The sequence below is a fragment of the Oncorhynchus clarkii genome, chromosome 12 (genome assembly GCF_045791955.1).
Source record: "Oncorhynchus clarkii lewisi isolate Uvic-CL-2024 chromosome 12, UVic_Ocla_1.0, whole genome shotgun sequence".
NCBI classification, from domain to species: domain Eukaryota; kingdom Metazoa; phylum Chordata; class Actinopteri; order Salmoniformes; family Salmonidae; genus Oncorhynchus; species Oncorhynchus clarkii.
In genome coordinates this window covers 64,170,686-64,195,368 of record NC_092158.1, presented here as the reverse complement: position 1 = coordinate 64,195,368, position 24,683 = coordinate 64,170,686, and the positions used below count along the sequence as shown (strand labels likewise).

At 43.5% G+C, this 24,683-nt stretch overlaps 2 protein-coding genes and 1 pseudogene across 2 annotated transcripts; 1 reads left to right on the top strand and 2 right to left on the bottom strand.

Moving 5' to 3' along the window:
* Positions 1 to 7,523: 7,523 nt before the first annotated feature.
* LOC139421028 (zinc finger protein 629-like) lies at positions 7,524 to 11,041 on the bottom strand. The gene is made up of 2 exons (XM_071171504.1): positions 10,795 to 11,041; positions 7,524 to 10,603 (listed from the first exon to the last, which is right to left on the bottom strand). The coding sequence occupies exons 1-2, from the start codon at positions 10,988 to 10,990 to the stop codon at positions 9,414 to 9,416; spliced, it is 1,386 nt and encodes a 461-aa protein (XP_071027605.1). The 5' UTR covers positions 10,991 to 11,041; the 3' UTR covers positions 7,524 to 9,413.
* Positions 11,042 to 11,202: 161 nt separating this feature from the next.
* LOC139421018 (XPA binding protein 2) lies at positions 11,203 to 24,625 on the top strand. The gene is made up of 19 exons (XM_071171490.1): positions 11,203 to 11,361; positions 12,529 to 12,677; positions 12,802 to 12,925; positions 13,167 to 13,364; positions 15,053 to 15,187; positions 15,341 to 15,505; positions 15,805 to 15,949; positions 16,425 to 16,576; positions 17,117 to 17,236; positions 17,504 to 17,635; positions 18,069 to 18,200; positions 18,693 to 18,806; positions 19,098 to 19,260; positions 19,707 to 19,897; positions 21,650 to 21,772; positions 22,220 to 22,391; positions 22,688 to 22,814; positions 23,093 to 23,202; positions 24,459 to 24,625. Exons 1-19 carry the CDS (start codon positions 11,326 to 11,328, stop codon positions 24,524 to 24,526), a joined length of 2,556 nt encoding a protein of 851 aa, XP_071027591.1. The 5' UTR covers positions 11,203 to 11,325; the 3' UTR covers positions 24,527 to 24,625.
* LOC139422128 (cerebellin-1-like) lies at positions 13,654 to 14,347 on the bottom strand (annotated as a pseudogene).
* Positions 24,626 to 24,683: the final 58 nt, after the last annotated feature.

The following is a 24,683-nucleotide window of genomic DNA, read 5'->3' as shown; positions in this document are numbered from 1 at the left end:
GCCAAAGGAAGATTTGGTTTTGGGGGTGACCAGAGAGATATACCTGCTGGAGTGCATGCTACAGGTGGGTGCTGCTATGGTGACCTGCGAGCTCAGAAAAGGGGGGACTTTACCTATCAGGGTCTTGTAGATGACCTGGATGGGTGGTAACGAGTTTGAAACGAGGGCCAGCCAACTAGAGCGTACAGGTCGCAGTGGTGAGTAGTATATGGGGCTTTGGTGACAAAACTGATGGCACTGTGATAGACTGCATCCAATTTATTGAGTAGGTTATTGGAGGCTATTTTGTAAATGACATTGCCGAAGTTGAGGATCGGTAGGATGGTCAGTTTTACAAGGGTATATTTGGCAGCATGAGTGAAGGATGCTTTGTTGCAAAATAGGAAGCCAATTCTATATTTAACTTTGGATTGAAGATGTTTGATGTGAGTCTGGAAGGAGTGTTTACAGTCTAACCAGACACCTAGGTATTTGTAGTTGTCCACATATTCTAAGTCAGAACAGTCCAGAGTAGTGATGCTGGCCGGGCAAGCAGGTGCAGGCAGCGATCGGTTGAAGAGCATGCATTTAGTTTTACTTCTATTTAAGAGCAGTTGGAGGCCACGGAAGGAGAGTTGTATGGCATTGAAGCTCATCTGGAGGGTTGTTAACACAGTGTCCAAAGAAGGGCCAGAAGTATACAGAAAGGTGTCGTCTGCGTAGTGGTGGATCAGAGACTCACCAGCAGCAAGAGCGACATCATTGAATGTATACAGAGAAGAGAGTCAGCCCAAGAATTGAACCCTGTGGCACCCCCATAGAGACTGCCAGAGGCCCGGACAACAGGCCCTCTGATTTGACACACTGAACTTTCTCATGAGAAGTAGTTGGTGAACCAGGCGAGGCAATCATTTGAGAAACCAATGCTAACGAGTCTGCCGATGAGGATGTGGTGATTGACAGAGAGCCTTGGCCAGGTCAATGAATACGGCTGCACAGTATTGTTTCTTATCGATGGCGGTTAAGATATCGTTTAGGACCTTGAGTGTGGCTGAAGTGCACCCATGACCAGCTCTGAAACTACATTGCATAGCGGAGGTGCTGTGGGATTCGAAATGGTCGGTAATCTGTTTGTTGACTTGGCTTTCGAAGACCTTAGAAAGGCAGGGTAGGATAGATATGCAGTGGGGATAACAAGTATTTGATACACTGCCGATTTTGCAGGTTTTCCTACTTACAAAGCATGTAGAGTGTTGGGGAATAATCAGAATTGGTGGGTAACATAGATAAGATGTTTTATATTGATCATATGCTTATGAGTTATTTCGCATAAGAATGTATTTTGTTGTACTATAGTGGTGGCCATTGGCAGTTATCTTTTCTATGTCAAGACTAAGTTGCATGGTCCGCAGAGAGGGGAGAGGTCAAGGTGTCATCATGTGTAAACATATCTTTTGCTCCACTGTGTCTGTGTGCCAGTCACTCCCTACTTTTCCCATCGGGAAGAGGAGGATGGCAGTGTCTGGAATCATTCTATGCTCCCCGTGAGCTTGTCCAGGATTGGTTGTATTTAGAATTGGTTGTATCTAAATGACAATTTGATATATGCCTGTTGATATGGAGGATTGGTTTATGGTTCTGGGTTTGAGTAAGGAGACAAAGCTGAACGATTTATTATGTCTATGCTGTCTGACTATGTGTGTTCTTTGCTATTAAAGGATCTCAGTTGCAATGTAGAAGGGGCTCTCAGAAAATTCATTGATAGACACTGAATTGATCTGAGAGTCACAGGGTTGTGATAGAGCTCATATAATTAAAGATGGACTTTGATAACTAACTGACTTGTGTGTGGTTTGCGCTCATGATTTGGTAAATAGAGGAAATTTCCACGAAAAGAGGTCTGTAATTTTTATCATAGGTACAATTCAACTGTGAGACGGAATCTAAAACAAAAATCCAGAAAATCATATTGTATGATTTTTAAGTAATTAATTAGCATTTTATTGCATGACATAAGTATTTGATACATCAGAAAAGCAGAACTTAATATTTTGTACAGAAACCTTTGTTTGCAATTACAGAGATCATACGTTTCCTGTAGTTCTTGACCAGGTTTGCACACACTGCAGCAAGGATTTTGGTCCTCTCCTCCATACAGACCTTCTCCACATCCTTCAGGTTTCATGGCTGTCGCTGGGCAATACGGACTTTCAGCTCCCTCCAAAGATTTTCTACTGGGTTCAGGTCTGGAGATTGGCTAGGCCACTCCAGGACCTTGAGATGCTTCTTACGAAGCCACTCCTTAGTTGCTCTGGCTGTGTGTTTCGGGTCATTGTCCTGCTGTAAGACCCAGCCACGATCCATCTTCAATGCTCTTACTGAGGGAAGGAGGTTGTTGGCCAAGATCTCGCGATACATGGCCCCATCCATCCTCCCCTCAATACGGTGCAGTTGTCCTGTCCCCTTTGCAGAAAAGTATCCCCAAAGAATGATGTTTCCACCTCCATGCTTCACAGTTGGGATGCTGTTCTTCGTGTTGTACTCATCCTTCTTCTTCCTCCAAACACGGCGAGTGGAGTTTAGACCAAAAAGCTCTATTTTTGTCTCATCAGACCACATGACCTTCTCCCATTCCTCCTCTGAATCATCCAGATGGTCATTGGCAAACTTCAGACGGGCCTGGACATGCGCTGGCTTGAGCAGGGGGACCTTGCGTGCGCTGCAGGATTTTAATCCATGATGGCGTAGTGTGTTACTAATGGTTTTCTTTGAGACTGTGGTCCCAGCTCTCTTCAGGTCATTGACCAGGTCCTGCCGTGTAGTTCTGGGCTGATCCCTCACCTTCCTCGTGATCATTGATGCCCCACGAGGTGAGATCTTGCATGGAGCCCCAGACCGAGGGTGATTGACCGTCATCTTGAACTTCTTCCGTTTTCTAATAATTGCACCAACAGTTGTTGCCTTCTCACCAAGCTGCTTGCTTATTGTCCTGTAGCCCATCCCAGCCTTGTGCAGGTCTACAATTTTATCCCTGATGTCCTTAAACAACTACCTGGTCTTGGCCATTGTGGAGAGGTTAGAGTCTGTTTGATTGAATGTGTGGACAGGTGTCTTTTATACAGGTAACGAGTTCAAACAGGTGCAGTTAATACAGGTAATGAGTGGAGAACATGAGGGCTTCTTAAAGAAAAACAAACATGTCTGTGAGAGCTGGAATTCTTGCTGGTTGGTAGGTAATCAAATACTTATTGCATGCAATAAAATGCTAATTAATGACTTAAAAATCATACAATGTGATTTAGTGGATTTTTGTTTTAGATTCCGTCTCTCACAGTTGAAGTGTACCTATGATAAAAAAAATTACAGACCTCTACATGCTTTGTAAGTAGGAAAACCTGCAAAATCAGCAGTGTATCAAATATTTGTTCTCCCCACTGTAGGTCTGTAGCAGTTTGGGTCAAGAGTGCCCCCCCCCCTTTGAAGAGGGGATGACCGCAGCTGCTTTCCAATCTTTGGGAATCTCAGACGACACGAAAGAGAGGTTGAACAGGCTAGTAATAGGGGTTGCAACAATTTCGGCAGATCATTTTAGAAAGAAAGGGTCCAGATTGTCTAGCCCAGCTGATTTGTAGGGGTCCAGATTTTGCAGCTCTTTCAGAACATCAGCTGACTGGATTTGGGAGAAGGATAAATGGGGAAGGATTGGGCGAGTTGCTGTGGGGGGTGCAGTGCTGTTGACCGGGGTAGGGATAGCCAGGTGGAAAGCATGGCCATCCGTAGAAAAATGCTTATTGAAATTCTCAATTATAGTGGATTTATCGGTGGTGACAGAGTTTCCTATTCTCAGTGCAGTGGGCAGCTGGGAGGAGGTGTTCTTATTCTCCATGGACTTTACAGTGTCCCAGAACTGTTTTGAGTTTGTGTTGCAGGAAGCAAATTTCTGCTTGAAAAAGCTAGCCTGGGCTTTTCTAACTGCCTGAGTATATTTGTTTCTAACTTCCCTGAAAAGTTTTATATCACGGGAGCTAATGCAGCTAATGCAGAACGCCATAGGATGTGGCGGTCCTCATGACAGCCAGTTTCATCGTAGTGCTTGATGTTTTATGCGACTGCACTTACAGAAACTTTCACAATTCTTTACATTTTCCGGATTGACTGATGTACTGTAATGATGGATTATCATTTATCTTTGCTTATTTGAGCTGTTCTTGCCATAATATTGACTTGGTCTTTTACCAAATAGGGCTATCTTCTGCACACCAATCCTACCTTGTCACAACACAACTGATTGGTTCAAACGCATTAAGAAGGAAAGAAATTCCACAAATTAACTTTTAACAAGGCACACCTGTTAATTGAAATGCATTCCAGGTTACTACCTCATGAAACTGGTTGAGAGAATGCCAAGAGTGTGCAAAGCTGTCATCAAGGCAAAGGGTGGCTACTTTGAAGAATCTCAAATCTCAAATATATTTGTTTAACACTTTTTTGGTTACTACATGATTCCATAGGTGTTATTTCATAGTTTTGATGTCTTCACTATTATTCTACAATGTAGAAAATAGTACAAATAAATAAAGACCCTTGAATGAGTAGGTTTGTCCAAACTTTTGACTGGTACTGTATATATTTACATACCAAAAATATATGGAGGTTTGGAAATGATGCAGACAATTGACGGAAGCCACAATCTATCTGCAATATTAAAGCTGATCTACCCCCGTAAAATAAATGTTTAAAAAAAGAGACTGTATGAATACGGGCCCTGATATACTGTAATGTGTTCATATTGAAATTAAGCTTTCTCCATCAACTCTTTGTTATTGTCCAACAGGGAGCACCAGCTGAGAAGGACAAGTTCCTCACCATGATGAGTCACACCCGAGGTAGTCGTATGGAAGAGCAGCACTGTGTCTTGAACCCTACCGGGACCACTCCCTCTCCCCCCAAACACTCCACTACTATACCCTCAGGTCAGTACTGTACTAACCTAACGTAGCAGGCGTTAAAGAAAAGCCCTTGCGGGGTCCTTTTCAGGAGAAAAGGAAGCTAGGTTGAAGATGCTTTATCCCTGAAAACTGGATGTTTCTGGGTTTTTATGACACCGCTAAGGGTGGTGCTATACAGAAATTGCAGATATACAGGCAAACAGCTGCCAGTAGTGCTTTCTATTCATCTTGGAAAAGTTGGTATTGATTTTTCTACCTTCACTCCCTCCCCTCTTTCTCTCTCCTCCACCTTTTTCTCTCCCACCCACTCTCAATTTATCTCTCTCTCCATCTTTCTGATAGGACAAGATGCTGACCGGTTCTTTAACCTGTTGGTCATCGGCTTGACGACCAGCGAGTGACCTTTCCCTTGTTACCTGGGATACATGGGTCTTCTGCTGGTCATCAGAATGGTGTGAAGACAAAGGCTGGACCTGATCCAGCTGTCACACCCCAGGTAGGCCCTATTCTGACTTCCAAATCAACCCCTAGCCCAGTGTTTTTCTACCCAAAAGGGAGCACATTTTAGCCCCTACTTCCAAGGGCTAGGAGGGAGACAGGGGGAGCAGGTAGCTGACTATTGGTGGCTATTCAGCAGCCTGATGGTCTAGGGGTAGAAGCTATTGGCCAGTCTGTTCGGTTTAACCATGTGTCCCATTGATGAGGATGGGGACGTGCCCAGCCTGGTTGCTCTTGAAGTCCACAATCAGCTCCTTTGTTTTGCTGACGTTGAGGGAGAGGTTGTTTACCTGGCAACCTCCTGCCTGTAGGCCGTCTCATCTTTGTTGGTAATAAGCCCTACTACTGTCCTGTCGTCAATGAACTTGATGATGGAGTCGGAACTATGTAAGGCCACGCAGTCGTGGGTATGCAGGGAGTACAGGAGGGGACTGAGGACGCACCCTTGTGGGGCCCTCGTGTTGAGGATCAGTGTGGAGGTCATCTTGTCCCCCTTTACCACCTAGGGTCGTCCCGTCAAGAAGTCCAGGACCCAGTTGCATAGGAAGTTCAGTCCCGGAGCTGTGAGCATTGTGGTGAACTTAGATGGCGCTATGGTATGCATTCCTCTTGTCCAGGAGGGTGAGGACAGTGTGCAGTGCAATGGTGATTGCGTCATTCGTGGATCTGTCGGGCGGTAGGCGAATTGGAGAGGATTGAGTGTGTTGGGGAGGGAGGAGGTGATGTAGTCTTTGACTAGCCTCTCAAAGCACTTCATGATTGACGGAAGTGAGTGTTACGGGTCAGCAGTCATTTAGTTCAGTTACTTTCCCTTTCTTGGGCACTGGGAGGATAGTGGACATCTTGAAGCAGGTGGGGATAACGGCCCGAGCTAGAGAGAGATTAAAAATGGTCTGCACATGCTCTGAGGGCGCGGCTAGGGATGCAGTCTGAGGGTTAACATGTTTTAATGACTTTGTGGACACCGTAAGCACGTAGCCTTCGTTGTCCTCAGGGGCTCTCCTCGGCAGCTCAGAGTCGTTTTGCTCAAAGTGTGAGAAAAAGGTGTTTAGCTCATCTGGTAATGCGGCGTTGGTGTCCCAACATGACTGGCTTTCTTTTTGTAAACCGTGCCCGTTAGAAGCCCCTGTCACATACGCCTCATATCCAACCCGCTGAATTGCTCCTCCACTTTGTTCCTATACTTGTGTCTCGCTACCTTGATCAATCTGGGTAGGTCGTATTTGTACTGTTTAACCATACAAATGTCCCCAGAAAAACAACATGTAGCAATTACAATTGAAACCTGTCAAATCCTCTCACATACACAGGAGTGCCAAGGGAGTAGGTGCTATGCTTGATTTGGAATTCTGCAATAATCTAGAACTTACTCTGTTAGAGCAGGTGTTTCCAACATTTTCCACCCAGGGCCCATATTAAATACACCAACTAAAAATAAAGTCTAGACCCGATTTTCTCTAAATGTTATTCTGCTACCAAATACATTTTATTATGATCATTTATATGAACTCTCAATTAAATTATACATATTCTCTTTTATAGACAGTGATTAGACCAATTGATATTGACAGACACACATTGTATAAGATTACTTCCCAAGCAAAGTCCAATTTCTCTGACTCCTTGACTTTAGAAGGTCGTAGCTCAGCTTCTGAATGTCATAGAGACATGCCATATATTACCATGTGCATCAGTCACATCTTCCTCTGGCATTTTACTGCTTCTTTCTAGCCAAAAGCATTGTGGATTTATGCATTGTTTTAGATTGGTTATAAAAATTGCATATATTAAAAAATACACTAAACATTGGCGCCACGCCCCCTAGGTTAGAGCATATAGCAACAGCAGTGATGTGTTAATGATGACGTCCATCCTCTGTATTTTCTGTCAGGGCTCCAAGGCAGATGTGCCACCATGGCCTTCCACACCCCAGATCACCCTGACTGAAGGGACTCCACTCACACTCAGGCAGGCCTACTATAGACCAGATTCTCCCACCCAGGCCTTTTCTGAACCAGCAGACTCCCAGAGAGAGACACCAAGATCAGCTTCCTTTAGCCCTGGCACTGAATACAAGACCATACAGGATCCCTCAGCTCAAGTAAATATATTCACTTGAAATGTTTATTGCTTTCGTGGGATAACATCACATGCACATTTAAAACAAAAAGGGAAACCAATACAGGGGTATTCATATGCGTAGTAGGTAGGCAAGTCACGATGCAACAGGTGAGGTCAAGTAAATATATTTGTGTTTTCTTATATTTCATTCTCATTTTGATAAACAGATGTCTATTGATTATGGATGCGTGTTGATTTGTTCACTTGGCTTCTTGTACATTCCCACCATCAGATGCTTGCATTTTGAAAGCATGATTAAATCAGTTTATTCAATGCTTGCTTAACTCAACGTCTGAACTCTAAAAGAATAGTTGTATTGTTGTCTGTATTGTTTTTTGAATTACAATAACTGTGGTATTTCCTCCCTAAAGGTAACATAGATGTTGTCCATGTGCTTCACTTCACAACAGGTAAGCTTATGCATGATGTTGGTGACAGTCTGCTTGTTTGAAGAGTGTGGTCATACCGTATGTCAGTATTGTGGTCAACAAGTAAAACATCACCCAACAAGACTGTTGATTACTCATTTGGGAACTCATTAAGGCAGTTACAGAATGCAATTATAGAACTAAGAATGCAATAGAATACACATTACAATTAGTTTTCAGTTTCTGTCACTCAGGGACGCAAGGCCGACAACCAAATGCCATGCTTCTTACCAGAAATGTTCCTCGATTTGGGACCCCAGGAGAGGCTCTGGTTCACTCTGAGCCTAACCCCAAGAAGAACCCAATCCCTCAACCTCAACCTGGTCCCCAAGGACGACTATATCTCCAGGCTCTGAGGGGTGGCCAGTCCTCTTCTGGCTGTGCCGGGTGGAGATTATAACAGAACATGGCCAAGATGTTCAAACGTTCATAAATGACCTGCAGGGTCCGTTCCAGGTCGTGTTTATTGCAATCGTGTTGCACAGATGATCAGATCTCACAAAGCCTGGTGAAGTGTTCCTATGTGTTTTAATCTTCCAAGATGTGCATCCCCATTTAAAAAAAAAGAAGGAATGTCTGGAACAGTACCACCATATCAGAATCTCAAATGTCTTGCAAATGTTATATCTCACGTCATATTTTTCAGCAATGCTATGTATTTTATGATGAGCTGCAGGCGAGAATGCAGCATTATGTGAATCTTCTTGTTTTGAACAGCAAGTTGAAGTTGTCAGTCAGTGTAATTCTTGTTAATAGCTATCCAATAAAAAAATACATGATTGGTTTAAATCCTATCGCTTCTCATTGAATTTTGAAATTATGCCAAGTCCTTTTTGAAGAATGTCCTAGGGTGAATTCAGTCATGTGCTCAGAACCTCACAGATAATAGTGTAGGTTCAGTCTGCAGCATCACAGTCAAAGGCCAAATGTACCATGGAAGTCTCTCAAATCACCAAGAGGAATGGAGAAAAGCCGAATAGCACACAAATGAATGACTAGTTTAGATTGAGAACAAAAATGCTAACTTTATTCAGAATGTTGAAGATCACTTTCATTCCTTTCATAACGGGTCAACATCAGATCTAATCTATACAGATCAGTTCGGGGGTTGGGTTTGTGTAGGCCTGGATTTGGGTTATGCCGGATCCATGCATCCTGCCAGCCAATTAAATGTATCCCACAGTGGATTTATGAAAATAAAATGAGCTTGGCTTTCAACAATTTACAGACTGTGACACTTTAGAAACACGGGCACATAAATAACTTCTGTCTGCTATTTGCATTTGGTAAACTAATGGGTAATGGATACTAACAAGTAATGGTAACTAATGCACTGATTCCATAATGCAATGCGTCTGTCCTAAAGGGCTGTTCTCCTGTCCAATGGCGGTTAGAATGCGCCTCAATCTTCTGATACCGTAACCCATACAAGGCATTGTCATGTTGTATTCTCCTTCTTGTTGTGAACACTCTTCATGTGCCTTCTTTGGGATTCAAGTGCTTTGAAGCGGGTACCGCAATCGGTGCACACATACGGTCGTTCCTCATTGTGCATTGTCTGGTGCTTATTCAGTGACGTTAACGTTGCAAAACATTTATAGCATTCAGAACACATATACGGTCTCTCCCCTGTGTGAACTCTCATATGCACTTTCAGGTTATCTCGTCTGTTAAAACCACGGTGGCAAACTGGGCAAGGAAACGGTTTGTCCCCTGTGTGAATCCTCCTATGCTTTGTCAGACAATCACTCGACCTGAAGCCTTTGCCACAGTCACTGCACCGATGGGGTCTTTCCCCTGTGTGAATCATCATGTGTCTTTTCAAATTACTAGTCCAGTTGAAACATTGACCACATAAGTGACAAAAAAGATTTTTCATGTGAGTTTGGAGATGCTCTATCAGAATTTCTTTGGACTCAAAGTGCTTTCCACAGACACCGCAAAGGCAATCTAGGCCTATATCCTCTGTGTGTTCTCGTGTATGTTTTATTAAAAAACTCACAGAGTAACATTTATTTCCACACACACCACACCAACAGGGAGTAGTAAGGCTTTGACTGTGTGGGTTCATATGGGATGACTCTGTGGATTTCCTTCCTTTTTTCCACATACCGGAGCTATGGCTTGTTATTTTCTGTGCTTTCTTTGATTTGAGTGGAGTAAACCTAATCCAAGGTTCTTTTTCCTCTTCATTGACACCTTCCCTGTATTTACTTGGGGTTGGAGAACAGACTGGATTTACCACAGAGAGGGGCTGAGGTTCCCTGGTTGGTTCTAATGACATGTAGCCCTCTCCATCAGGTTCTGTTTTGATCGGTTCCGTTGAAGTGCTTGTTAGAGAGGCTCCCTGTCCATATTCCTCACTTTGGGTTTGGTAAAGATGTGAGGGCTGACATGAGTCCTCTTCCTGATCATAGTCACTTTTCACACAGTCACTAGAGCTAATTATGAAGAAGTCATTATGAAACACTTCCTCCTGACTGGTCCTATGTTGCTCCTGTTGTTCCTCCTTAATCTGAGTGGGCTCTGGGTCTTCTTGCCCCAGACTGGGGCTCCATTCCTGCTCACAGTGTTGCTGCTTAGTGGGAACCTCCTCTTCGAAGACAGTGAGAGAGAGCTGCTGGAGGTCTGGGGAGAAGGATTAAACAAAAAAGTAAAGGCTGACATGAGACCATAATTACATTTACATGTATGCAACATAATGCAAAACGTGTCTTTCAGCAGGACATGTGTTTCGTGCTCAAATGTAATAAAACAAATCTTTCCAATGTTGCATAATATTAATGTCAACAGGAAAAATATAATAGCTAGCGACAAACCTGTCCTTTGTAATTGTATCTCTTGTGGTTTGAGAACGATATCAAGCTGCCTCTGTAGACGGCCGTTCTCCTCTTTTGAACGATACACTTCTTCCTGGTACTCTGCTATCGTTTTCTCAACAGCCCCAAATATCTCCTCAGCCGCCGCTGTTAAACGCTGGTTGAGAAACATTCTCAACAACTGTATTTTAGCCATTTTAGATTATCCAAGCAGACTACGCGGCTACGTGCGTTTGTGTTTGTCGACGTTTTGATAACCTTTCACCTTTAGTTTTGGCCATGCACGAGCATATCATATTTTCCAGTGTCGCGTCCTGCTGGGCTGGACTGCTGACATACGATGTTTTCTTCGTGACTAATGATTGGATAGTCTGTTGAGTGACCGTTGTACTACCCAATGATATTTCCAAAAGGGGCGGGGTTTATTCTACGTTCTGAACACGTTGGCGGAGTCAGGAAGTTTAGTAACAATACATACATTTTGGGGTACTTTTCACACTACGGGCGTTAATTTTGATCTTAAAAACAAAAATGCCCTCTCTAAATGGGAAACCGGACGTCATGTTTGTAAGTTATTCATGAATATTGATATTTTGTTGTGGAATTGTTCTCAGCATGCTGTAGTATGTCTGCGGCCTCCTCGAACTCGGATGTGTCGATTTGAATGCCCCAGCGAACTAACGTTATATCTATCTGACTAGAACACGTATCTAGATTATTGTTCATTTAGATACTGTACAGGCTACTGTGTGTGACTTCACATTATATTGTAGTAGGCTGGACACATGAAATGTTTAACAATGCTTTTTCTGATAAAAGCGAGTTCATTTCATCCGCCGTGGAGCCGTTTCATAATTTTACCGTATGTTCCAGCTGCTTGCCGTAGCTCTGAAGTTATCACGAAAAAACAGGGCTTATTTTAGGACATTTTTCGCCCTGCCAGCTCCTATTCATTATATTGAGCACCGTAGCACCAATTTGCCTTACGAACGTTCTATTATTCACAGCCTATTGGTCCACGCCACAGTGCCAGCTTTGCTACTGTTGGCAATGAGAACTGCCCACGTTGCTGGTAGTTAAAATGTAAACAACAACAAAAACGTACTCATGGAATTCTGAGGTCGTCCCATTGTTTCCAATAGGGAAGTATAGGTATGTCTGTCTATTTTGCCTAATATCTCGCAATGTGTATGTTCGATTTCGATTTTTTCCCCCAAGTCGGACACCATTTTAATCAGGATCCTCTTCTCTTTCTAATTAAGGTTGCGCAGCGTACTCTGTTGTCATCGGTCGCTAGACCAGAAATAGTCAAAAGTTGCCATTGTTTTCCCTATTTCCTCGTAATGCAGACATAAGCACACTTGGCACCATCGAGATGCGGATGTTTACTTCATACATTATTATCTAAGAACAGATTGTAGTGGTAAAATTGAATTCTAAGCGACACTCCAGTCAGAAGAGGCTCTGCCAACGTTCTATTCCATTCATTTGCTATGGGCTCGCGCTAGTGTTCCAGCTTAGTCAACGTTATTTTGGCATTTTTCAGCCTTGGGTGAATTTTGACTCGTTTTATTGTCCGGCCTAATTGTAGCCCTTTCTATCCTTCGAACAACGTTGCACTCGTTCTGAGAATAGTGCAGCGTTTTTTGAAGGAGAGAAAAGTGTCCAACGTTGTTCGAAGGAGAGAAGGCTTCCAGTTCACCGTTTTGCTGTGTTGCTGGTGGGCTTTTTCAGGAGGAAGATGACCTGCCTTATGAGGAGGAGATCATCAGGAATCCGTACTCGGTCAAGTGCTGGATGCGCTACATCGAGTTCAAACAGAATGGCGTCAAGTCCGTCCTCAACATGATCTATGAACGAGCTCTGAAAGAGCTACCTGGCAGGTAGAGGCAACGTTTCTACATCTAGCTAGATATTGAATACCATACTAGTGTCTGGGCTAGGGTTTTAGGCATTGCTAAAAGTCATGACTGTGTGTTCACGGATTGTTCATACGTGACCTTGCAGTTACAAGTTATGGTACAACTACCTGAGAGAGAGACGGAAACAGGTCAAAGGGAAGTGCATCACGGAGCCAGCCTACGAGGAGATCAACAACTGCCATGAAAGAGCACTGGTTTTCATGCACAAGGTAGGCGAATGCTTATATAAATTGATTTGATTTTGATATTTTTTTTGATTATGTCCTGTTATCCATCCATTGTGAAGAGAAAATACTCACACAAACTCTGAGGAATATCATTGTCCACAGACTATCACAGAGTACATTTATGTGTGTGAGAGTATTTTTTTAAAACTTGGAAGTAGATTTTATCGTCTGAGATTGTAGGAATAGCATCCCACATAACTTGTTCTTCCCGTGGCTGTCCTAGATGCCGAGGATCTGGCTGGACTACTGCCAGTTCCTGGTGGCTCAGTGTAAGATCACCAGGAGCAGACGCACGTTTGACCGAGCACTCCGAGCCCTGCCCGTCACTCAGCACCCTCGCATCTGGCCCCTGTACCTCCGCTTTGCCCGGAACCTACCCCTGCCTGAGACCGCCATCCGTGTCTATCGCAGGTACCTCAAGGTAAGAGGACATTTCAAGAAGATTTGCTCCTCTGTGATTGAACTACAACCAAAACTGAAGAAACTGAAGCCTCTCTTTATGGAAGATAGTCACAGGATATATCAGAATTCACATTAATAAACACTATTTAATTTCAACCATGGTGATAAGAATGTGTCCTGGTTATGAGATTATAACAACACCAACCACACATCACATCGGAAACCGACAAGATATCACACAGCATAGAAGGTAGGCCTGGAATAGATGAGTGCTACCAATAAATGTGTGAAAGCAGGCTATGTGCCACTCACACTTGGCTGAGCAGAAAACTATTAAAGGAAGTGTGAGAAGGCCACACATGTGCATTGGCTCTTAGGCGTATGTAGACCTGATCTCCCACCTCCAGCTGTAGCATGACTGCGTCACCCCTGTTATCTGCTGTATCAGTACTAGACTTGGAGTCAGATCGAATAGACATACACTCTCCATTCTTGAACAGGGATGTGTGGGAGTCTTCAGATAAAAGCATGAAAGAAGAAGCTGAAGTATTAGACCCCTCTTACAGGGGCTGCAAACACTCCTGTGCCGGGGGCTTTAGGCATTGCCAATGTTAGTGATGACCTTGCTGTAGGTCAGGTTAGTGTCTTTGCTGAAAGGCCCTCATTTTCCAGTCTCTCTCAGGACAGTGGAGAAGAGCACCTTTTGTCTTCTTTTTATTTCTCAGCTCCTCAAGCTGACTCTCGATGACTTTTAGCTTAGTTGCCATGGCTCCTAGTTTTTCCCATCGCGGTTTGCAGTTTTTTCCACGGTGGTTTGCAGTTTTTTCCACTGGTTTTCAGTTTCTCCTTCATGACTCCGAATTCTGTAATTAGAGTCAACATGTAGCATGAGTTCTGCAGTTCTGCAGTGCATTCCACCTCATGTTCAGTCATTGGGGTGTTCTCCTGTGCAATTGACAGACAGCAACTCAGAGACGCCATCAGAAATGCTGTAGCCTTCATCCTTCACCTGGGTTCTGATACCTCTGAGTAAACCGTATTGGTTCTGAGTAGGCCTAACCTGTTTTTATTCCAGAGTTTTCTCAGCTTCTTTTTATACAGCCAGGTTTGACGCGATCCAGTAGACTGGAAGTTAGTCCTTGTAATGTTGGTTTTATCATTCTTTATTCAACCGTATTAGTCCGTAAATCAGACTGTCTGTGATTTTGTACCTAGATTGTGCTGTTCGGCATGGACAAAGCTTACTTACTGTCCCTAGAGTTGCTGAACGTGTGATAGCATTGCAGCGATGGTAGCTTTGTGTGTGTTATCTCCAAATCATATATCATTAGAAATTTGAAAGATTTTCGGAATATTTGGGTCAGGAGACCTCTGACCTCTAGGGTTCATATTGGAATGAACTCTATACTTTATTCCTGATAACCCTAGATATGTATTTAGTCCTTGTAATTATTTGAAGGAATGGACAAGACAATATACATGCGTTCAAAGGATTTTCTCTCGGCTTAATGCATTTTCTAGTCTTCCACACAAGCAGCAGTGTGATATTCCAGAGTTGTTAGATAAATGGTTGATTAAGAAAGCCACATTTCTATATTGGTTGTCAAGTAAGTTCTACTGTGCCAAAAGTCAATATTTCTCAAAATGACAAAGTTATTTCTGCAACAGCCCCCTGGATTTGACTCTCTTCCCCCTCTTTCTCTGCAGCTGTCCCCAGAGAATGCAGAGGAGTACATAGATTACCTGCGTTCCTGCAGCAAGCTCGATGAAGCAGCAGTGCGACTGGCAGCCGTTGTCAACGATGAGAGCTTTGTGTCCAAGGAGGGCAAGTCTAACTACCAGGTAAGACCATGTCTGGCTCATCCGCCTTATCCCCATGTTGTTGTGTGGTTGATATCTAACGTTATCCCCATGTCGTGTGGTTGATATCTAACGTTGTTGTGTGGTTGATATCTAACGTTATCCCCATGTTGTTGTGTGGTTGATATCTAACAGCTATGGCACGAGCTGTGTGACCTGATCTCTCAGAACCCAGACAAGGTGAACTCTCTGAATGTTGGGGCAATCATCCGTGGAGGCCTCACTCGTTTCACAGACCAGCTGGGCAAACTCTGGTGCTCCCTGGCTGACTACTACATCCGCAGTGGACATTTTGAAAAGGTACTGGTCTGGATTGATAAATCCCAAATGGCACCCTATTCCCTTTGTAGTGCACTACTTTTGACCAGAGTCCAATAGACAATGTCACCTTTATAACTCACCAACATAACCTTGCCATAATATATATAATAAATACATAATATTTATTTGACATGTTTTGACTAGCTATCATGCACGTTATGAAGCTTTACGACATTGTTATGTAGTTCAAATCAAATGTTACCAAATATATGCACTGTTTTTGGGATGCACACACACACACAGACTAATTTGAATGCTTGTGTGTTGTGGCCCACCAGGCTCGTGATGTGTATGAGGAGGCCATTTTGACGGTGGTGACTGTGAGAGATTTCACCCAGGTGTTCGACAGCTACGCCCAGTTTGAGGAGAGCATGATCGCTGCCAAGATGGAGACTACCTCCGAGATGGGGAAAGATGAAGAAGGTGGTCGCATCTCAATAGTCTAAAGTGATGTCACTCTCCTTGTCTCCTGCTCGGATCTCAAGTAACTGTATAAAGGGAGATCGATTCCTTAACTAGATATCCATGTTACTGTTTTTCCAATCCTGGCTGGTACTTTGAGTAAAAAATCTAATTAAATCAAGTGTTATTTGTCACGTACACAGTTTATAGCCGGTATAAAAGGTGCAGGAAAATGCCGGTGCGCTGGTTCTTTCAACATAACACGTAAATGTACCCGAAGGAGAGTAGTCTTGGGAAGCCAGCCATTTTAGAGTATTGAGATGCACCCAGTGTATCTGGATTGTGGAGTATCACAATCTCTTGCAAAAAAATAGATTTGATCTCAACAAGAATAACCTGTGAAAATAAAGATTACAAGGGGGGGGGGGGATCACAGCCGTAAGTGAATGCTTTGCCTTTGTCATCGTGCTCAACTCGTGTTCCCTTTCCCCCTCAGAGGACATAGACCTGGAGCTGCGTCTGGCCCGCTTTGAGCAGCTGATCGCCCGCAGGCCCCTCCTGCTGAACAGTGTGCTGCTCAGACAGAACCCCCACAACGTCCACGAGTGGCATAAGAGGGTCAAACTGTACGAGGGGAAACCACGACAGGTAGCAGAAACCAGAAGTGGGCCCATAGTGGGAGTGCTGATCCAGGATCAGTTTAACCTTTTAGATCATACTGAATATGATTATATGAACAGACGGGACCAGATCCTAGATCAGCTCTCCTACTCTGAGACCCTTTGTGGATACAGGCCCTGAGCTCTTAGCCCTAGTCTGACTCGGTGTCATCTCCTTGGCTCTGTCTCTAATACCCATTTTATAGTACTGAACCGAGGTGTACTGCGCTGGCCTGGTTCCGCATCCACTGTTCTAGCTGGAACCGTGATGTGAAATGAAAATAGCCAGCGCAGTACGGTTCAGGTCGGCATTATAATGTGAAAAGGGTTTGAGAAAACCCTGAAAAACAGTTCTTTACCGAGCCAGTTGACATCTGTGTTATTGGTAGAGAGTAGCGATTAATGCATGTTTACAGATTTCACATTTATAATTGTTTCTTAGTCTTTCTAGCTGGCAATAGGTACCTTGCATGCTCTTCCTCACATACATGTACAGTTTATAGAAGGTGTGTCTTAACCTCTTTTTCAGATCATCAACACCTACACAGAGGCAGTTCAGACTGTGGACCCTATGAAGGCTACAGGGAAACCCAGCTCTCTCTGGGTCTCCTTCGCCAAGTTCTACGAGGAGAACGAGCAGCTGGACGACGTGAGTCTCAAACTAAGGTTTCCCCATCCCACGTGGGTTGAAATCGTACTTCAAGTGTTGGTTTGAGCCTGCCTGGAGTGCCAGATGGGTAGAATTGTCACTTTTGGGACCATTGGTTTCATTGCAAGCTCGCCAAGCAAGCGCTGAAAAGTATTTACCCAGGTCTTCTCCCTACTTAGGGTGACAACAACAACAGATTTAATCCTTCAACCCAAGAGGAAGTTTATTTTTTTTAAATGTTATTTTTCCACTTTTCCCAACCATCAGGCGCGGACCATCTTTGAGAAAGCCACCAAGGTGAACTACAAGCAGGTTGACGACCTGGCTGGCGTGTGGTGTGAATACGGGGAGATGGAGCTACGCCATGAGAACTACGAACAGGCGCTACGTATACTGAGGGTGAGACGGAAACACAAGCACAACAAATACTGACCCACTATCTGTCACACACTCCAAAGACACTTACATTTGTACTTTTCTGTCATCCAGAATGATTTCTTATGCGTTTTAAACTGCTTAACATTGCTGTGTGGGCAGCAGATCTGTACTTGCGTTTTTAATCTCTCTATTTAATAACTTCAGTCAATGAATACCCTCATCTAATCTCAAATTCTATGATGCAGACTGCTCTTTTCAGAGTTTCAAATATTCTGTCTATAGATGCACATTTTTGTATTTATTTTTATTTAACCCTTATTTTACAAGGTAAGTTGACTGAGAGCACATTCTCATTTACAGCAACGAGCCGGGGAATAGTTACAGGGGGATGAATAAGTACTGGATGCATGTCTGTGTAAATATCCCTTGACTTTCTCTCTTTCCAATCGTGTAGAAAGCAACTGCCATCCCGTCCAAGAAGGCGGAGTACTTTGACGTGTCAGAGCCGGTGCAGAACAGAGTGTACAAGTCTCTGAAGGTCTGGTCCATGCTGGCTGACCTGGAGGAGAGTATGGGAACCTTCCAGGTACTTTCTTCATATTTCCCTCTCAGGTATCTGTCTTTGTTGTGTTTCAGTTGCACTGCTTTAGAAAGGAAAAGAAGGTAGCTTTGATGCAACACATCTAAGACTGCGTTTACACAGCCAGCCCAAATCGGATCTTTTGCCCCATTATTGGCAAAAGATCTGATCTTATTGGTCAAAAGATCAAAATGGGGCTACCTGTGTATACGCAGCCTAACAATAGTCAACCAACATTTCGGCAGCAAGTAGCATGGTTTCTAGATTGGATTGATTAACATTGTTTAGGTTTATACGGTTGGCGTATTCCATGAGCTCTTCTTTCAGATTAAATCATGCTGGAATAGGAGAAACTGAAAATGCATCTTGTGCATAGTGATGACCCAGTTTTAGGGACCAAACAATGAATCAACCAAAACATGTAACAACAACGCATGTAATACCCATACGATATAACTAACAACCTTGCCTTTTGTCTTGGTCGTTTCTCGCTGTCAGTCCACCAAGGCGGTGTACGACCGCATCATAGACCTGCGCATAGCCACGCCCCAGATAATCATCAACTACGCCATGTTCCTGGAGGAGCACAACTACTTTGAGGAGAGCTTCAAGGTGACAACGCCCACCTGCCCTGCTGCACACATCTCACTAGCCTGATCCCAGTTCAGTTGTGCTGTCTTGACAACTCTTATGGTCATTATCACGATGTCTGAACTGGGACCAGTCTAACATTTCACAGCCTATCATATCAACACTAACTTATACTGCATTCAAACTGGGTCGTGTTCAGGGCAGAGTACCCTACTGAACAAGACCCTGACCGTGCATCCACCCTTAAAACTACAGCATTTCGATCAGTTGTTAAATCCCCCGTTGCTGACGGTCTCCATGCGCTCTCTACAGGCGTACGAGCGCGGCATCGCCCTCTTCAGGTGGCCCAACGTCTATGACATCTGGAACACCTACCTCACCAAGTTCATCGACCGCTACGGGGGCAAGAAGCTGGAGAGGGCCCGGGACCTGTTTGAGCAAGCGCTGGATGGCTGTCCAGCCAAGTTTGCCAAGAGTAAGGGACTTTGTTGTCTTTCTGTCACTTCTGTACGTTTTTATGTCTAACGCATGTTTGTGACGTGTTGCATGTCTGTCGATGTATGATGCAAAAATAATTTCCTGACTGATAAAACAAAGTCATCATCACAGTTGCTTTTTACCTACTGAGAAGCACCTAGGAAAGTACTGTCCTTTTCACACTACCAAGACAAGCTGTACTGTGCTGGCCTGGTTACACATCCACCACATTTGCAGAAACCGTGCGGGGAATGACAGATGTTAAAAGACCATGACCGAGCCAGCTCGGTACGGTTCAGGTTGGCATGATGGTATGAAAAGGTTCCATGTATCTTTCAGTTTGCTGCTGGTATCCATTTGTAATAGTGGCCTCTTATTTATGTGGTACTATCCCCCCCCAGCTACAGGAATGACGAGTGAAATATTTTCTGTTCTGATTGACAGCCATCTACCTGCTGTACGCCAAACTGGAGGAGGAGTTTGGGTTGGCGCGTCATGCCATGGCGGTGTACGAAAGAGCCACACAGGCAGTGGACAACACGGAGAGGCATCACATGTTCAACATCTACATCAAGAGGGCTGCAGAGATCTACGGCGTCACCTACACCAGAGCTATCTACCAGAAAGCCATCGAGGTAAGAGTGTAGTGGAGCACACACAGGTGCATCTCAATAGTCTAAATCAGGGCCTGGTTCAGGGCCTGGTTTTGAGTTAAAAAAAATAGATTCTTCAAAGTAGCCACCTTGATAGTTTTGCGCTCTCCTGGCATTCTCTCAACCAGCTTCATGAGGTAGTCACCTGGAATGTATTTCAATTAACAGGTGTGCCTTGTTAAGTTAATTTGTGGAATTTCTTTCCTTAATGCATTTAAGTCAATCAGTTGTGTTGTGACAAGGTAGGGGTGGTATACAGAAGATAACCCTATTTGGTAAAAGACCAAGTCCATATTATGGCAAGAACAGCTCAAATAAGCAAAGAGAAACAACCGTCCATCATTACTTGAAGAAATAAAGGTCAGTCAATCCGGAAAAGTTCAAGAACTTTGAAAGTTTCTTCAAGTTCAGTTGCAAAAACCAAGCGCTATGATGAAACTGGCTCTCATGAGGACCGCCACAGAAAAGGAAGACCCAGAGTTACCTCTGCCGCAGAGGATAAGTGAATGAGAGTTAACTGCACCTCAGATTGCAGCCCATATAAATGCTTCACAGAGTTCAAGTAACAGACGCATCTCAACATCAACTGTTCAGAGGAGACTGCGTGAATCAGGCCTTCATGGTCAAATTTCTGCAAAGAAACCACTACTAACAGACACCAATAATAAGAAGAGACTTGCTTGGGCCAAGAAACACGTGCAATGGACATTAGACCAGTGGAAATCCGTCCTTTTGTCTGATGAGTCCAAATTTGAGATTTTTGGTTCCAACCACCGTGTCTTTGTGAGACGCAGAGTAGGTGAACGGATGATCTCCGCATGTGTGGTTCCCACCATGAAGCATGGAGGAGGAGGTGTGATGGTGTGGGGTTGCTTTGCTGGTGACACTGTCTGTGATTTATTTAGAATTCAAGGCACACTTAACCAGCATGGCAACCACAGCTTTCTGCAGTAATACGCCATCCCACTGTGATACGCCACCAAATTCACCCGACCTCAACCTAATTGAGATGGTTTGGGATGAGTAGGACTGCAGAGTGAAGGAAAAGCAGCCAAAGAGTGCTCAGCATATGTGGGAATTCCTTCAAGTGTTGGAAAAGCATTCCTCATGAAGCTGGCTGAGAGAATGCCAAGAGTTTGCAAAGCTGTGGCTACTTTGAAGAATCTCAAATATAAAATATTTTGATTTGTTTAACACTTTTTTGGTTACTACATGATTCCATATGCATTATTTCATAGTTTTGATGTTTTGACTGATATTCTACAATGTAGAAAATAGTACAAATAAAGAAAAACCCTTGGATGAGTAGATGTGTCCAAACATATATATATATATATATATTCCATTTGGGGGGGGGACAAACTCAATATACTTTCAAATGACTAAAACCAAATAGAAATGTTGTAAAATGATAAGGGACCTACATTCATACTGTTTCTTGACTGTCTCCAGCATGCTAATAATCACTGAAATAAAAGCTAGACAGTCAGTGAGCATTAAACATTTTCCAAAAGATGGATATTGGAAAATGTTTTGCTAATTCTGACAGCGAAAATGATAACACATTTTCAGTGCGGCCCTCCGGACCTCGTTGAAGAACGAAAGCAGCCCCCATGGCAAAATGAGTTAGACACCCCTAAATTAATCACATGATTTTTATCCATTGTTATGCCGTATATGGTTATGCAGCTGATATATTCCAATATATAATATCATATGTTGTTTTTCTTCCAGGTGCTTCCAGACGAACACTCCAGGGACATGTGTCTGCGCTTCGCTGACATGGAGAGCAAACTGGGCGAGATCGACCGGGGACGAGCCATATACTCCTACTGCTCTCAGATCTGTGACCCAAGGGTGAGCTCTCACACTGACCCAGGGTCCTGTTCATTAGTGCACACTAGAGCTGGGCAATATGGACAAAAATCCGTATTGCGATAAATTGCCTGAATTGATGCGATAACAATACATTTTGCAATACGCTTAGAACATTAATGTGCTACCGCTACTACTAGTTTGATAGTTGTAGCCATCAATTGTGCCATTAACAATCACTCAGCAAACGTATTTAATTTCAAACTTCACATTTCTCTAGTGTAGGCTACTTATCGCAATGATTTTTGGTTTATCGTCCCAGCTGTAACGCACACCGTAGGAAAACGTTGTTGAACGGAAAGCAAGCTGTTCTTATTGGACAATCCACGTAGTCCTTCTCTGTTTCAGTCCTTTCCTCATTTTGGTGAAAACACAGGTTCGTGTTGAGTAGCGATAAACTGTTTCACTCCCTGTGTGTGTTTGTTTCAGATGACGGCCACGTTCTGGCAGACATGGAAGGAGTTTGAGATCCGCCATGGGAACGAAGACACTATCCGGGAAATGCTGAGGATCAAGCGTAGCGTCCAGGCCACGTATAACACACAGGTCAACTTCATGTCCTCACAGATGATGAAGGCCACCACCAACGCCACCGGCACCAGTAAGAACACACACACACACACACACGCGTGCATGCATACACACATGCATACAACCATGTACGCACACACACACAAAACCCACACACACACACCTTTGGTCTCCAATGATGGCACAACCTTATCAAGCATTAGATGTTTTTCCTATAAGAGATTGATTAATCGATTAATCTCATATGTTGATTTTGAAGTGTCATTCTCACATCTGTAGATGGTTTTTCATGAAAAACACAGGCCAGTTGGGGCTAGGGTTAGGGTGTACCTTTGTATCTAACTCTGTTATTCTATGTGTGTGCAGTCTCAGATCTTGCCCCGGGCCAGATGGGGCTGGATGATATGAAGCTGTTGGAGCAGCAGGCCCAACTGCTGGCCGCCGAGGCTGAACAGGACAAACCCAAACTCAAAGAGAAGATCCTCTTCGTCAGGTCTGTCACCCCCCCACCCATTTAGCATCCTTTCCGTTGATCTCTGAAACCGCCAACTGCAGACCAGGGCCCGTATCAGAATAGGAGTGCTGATCTAAAATGTAATATCATAATGAATAAGATAATATGGACAGATCCTAGATCAGTAATCCTACTTTGAGACGTTTTGTGGATACGTGCCCAGGAAGAGGCCAGTCATTTAATATAAATACAACAATGTAGAAGTGGTTCAATACTGGTCTTAACCACTGTGTGTCATTGTGAATCTGTTTGTTTAGGAGTGACACGTCACGCAGCGAGCTGGCTGAACTGGCCAAACAAGCCAACCCTGATGAGATTGATATTGATGATGAGGATGAGGATGGTGATGAAGACCAGGGCCCTGAGGGTAAGTTACAACACCACTGGGAGGAGGGGGGGGCTGTTGAGCAGGGAGAAATGCTACAGAACATTCACATAGAAGTGGATTGTGTAGATACAGAAAATGATTCTGTCATAGAATATAGAACCATGCCAACCTTATACCTTACATTACTATCTGCAATGTTTTGAATGTTTCACATGATTGAATGTTTCAGCTGTTTTCTTGAAAACCCTAATAATAATATTTAAACAATTAAATAATATACACACACACACACACACACACACACACACACACAGTACCAGTCAAAAGTTTGGACACACCTACTCATTCAAAGGTTTTTCTTTATTTGTACTATTTTCTACATTGTAGAATAACACGCATGGAATCATGTAGTAAGCCAAAAAGTGAATTTATATTTGAGATTCTTCAAAGTAGCCACACTTTTCCTCGATGACAGCTTTGCACACTCTTCGCATTCTCTCAACCAGCTTCATGAGGTAGTCACCTGGAATGCATTTCAATTAACAGTGTGCCTTGTTAAAAGTTATTTTGTGGAATATCTTTCCTTAATGCATTTAAACCAATCATCTATGTTGTGACAAGGTAGGGGTGGTATACAGAAGATGGCCCTATTTGGGAAAAGACCAAGTCCATATTATGGCAAGAACAGCTCAAATAAGCAAAGAGAAACGACAGTCCATCATTACTTTAAGACATGAAGGTCAGTCAATCCGGAAAAGTTCAAGAACTTTGAAAGTTTCTTCAAGTGCAGTTGTAAAAACCATCAAGCGTAATGATGAAACTGGCTCTCATGAGGACCGCCACAGGAAAGGAAGATCCATAATTACCTTTGCTGCAGAGGATAAGTTAGTTAGAGTTACCAGCCTCAGAAATTGCAGCCTAAATAAATGCTTCACAGAGTTCAAGTAACAGACACATCTCAACATCAACTGTTCAGAGCAGACTGTGAATTAGGCCTTCATGGTTGAATTGTTGCAAAGAAACCACTACTAAAGGACACAAATAAGAAAAAGAGACTTGCTTGGGCCAAGAAACACGAGCAATGGACATTAGACCAGTGGAAATCTCTCCTTTTGGTCTGATGAGTCCAAAATTGAGATTTTTGGTTCCAACCGCAGAGTCGATGAACGGATTATCTTTGCATGTGTGGTTCCCACAGTGAAGCATGGAGGAGGTGGTGTCATGGGGCTTTGCTGGTGACACTGCATGGTGATTATGTAAATGTGTGTTTTCCTTATGTTTGTCTCTCCCTCCAGAGGTGCAGCTGGAACAGAAGAGCGTCCCCACCGCTGTCTTTGGAGGGCTGAAAGAAGGAGAAGATTGAATACAGATATGACATCACTGACGAGCTCCCTGGTCCACGAATGGAGCCTTTTCAACCCCTGTAAAATGTATGATGAGAATAGATTGTATGGAATGTGAACTTTGTCATTGATCTTTTCTTTGTTGTTGACTGTAAGGGTTCTTGCTCTACATTCATA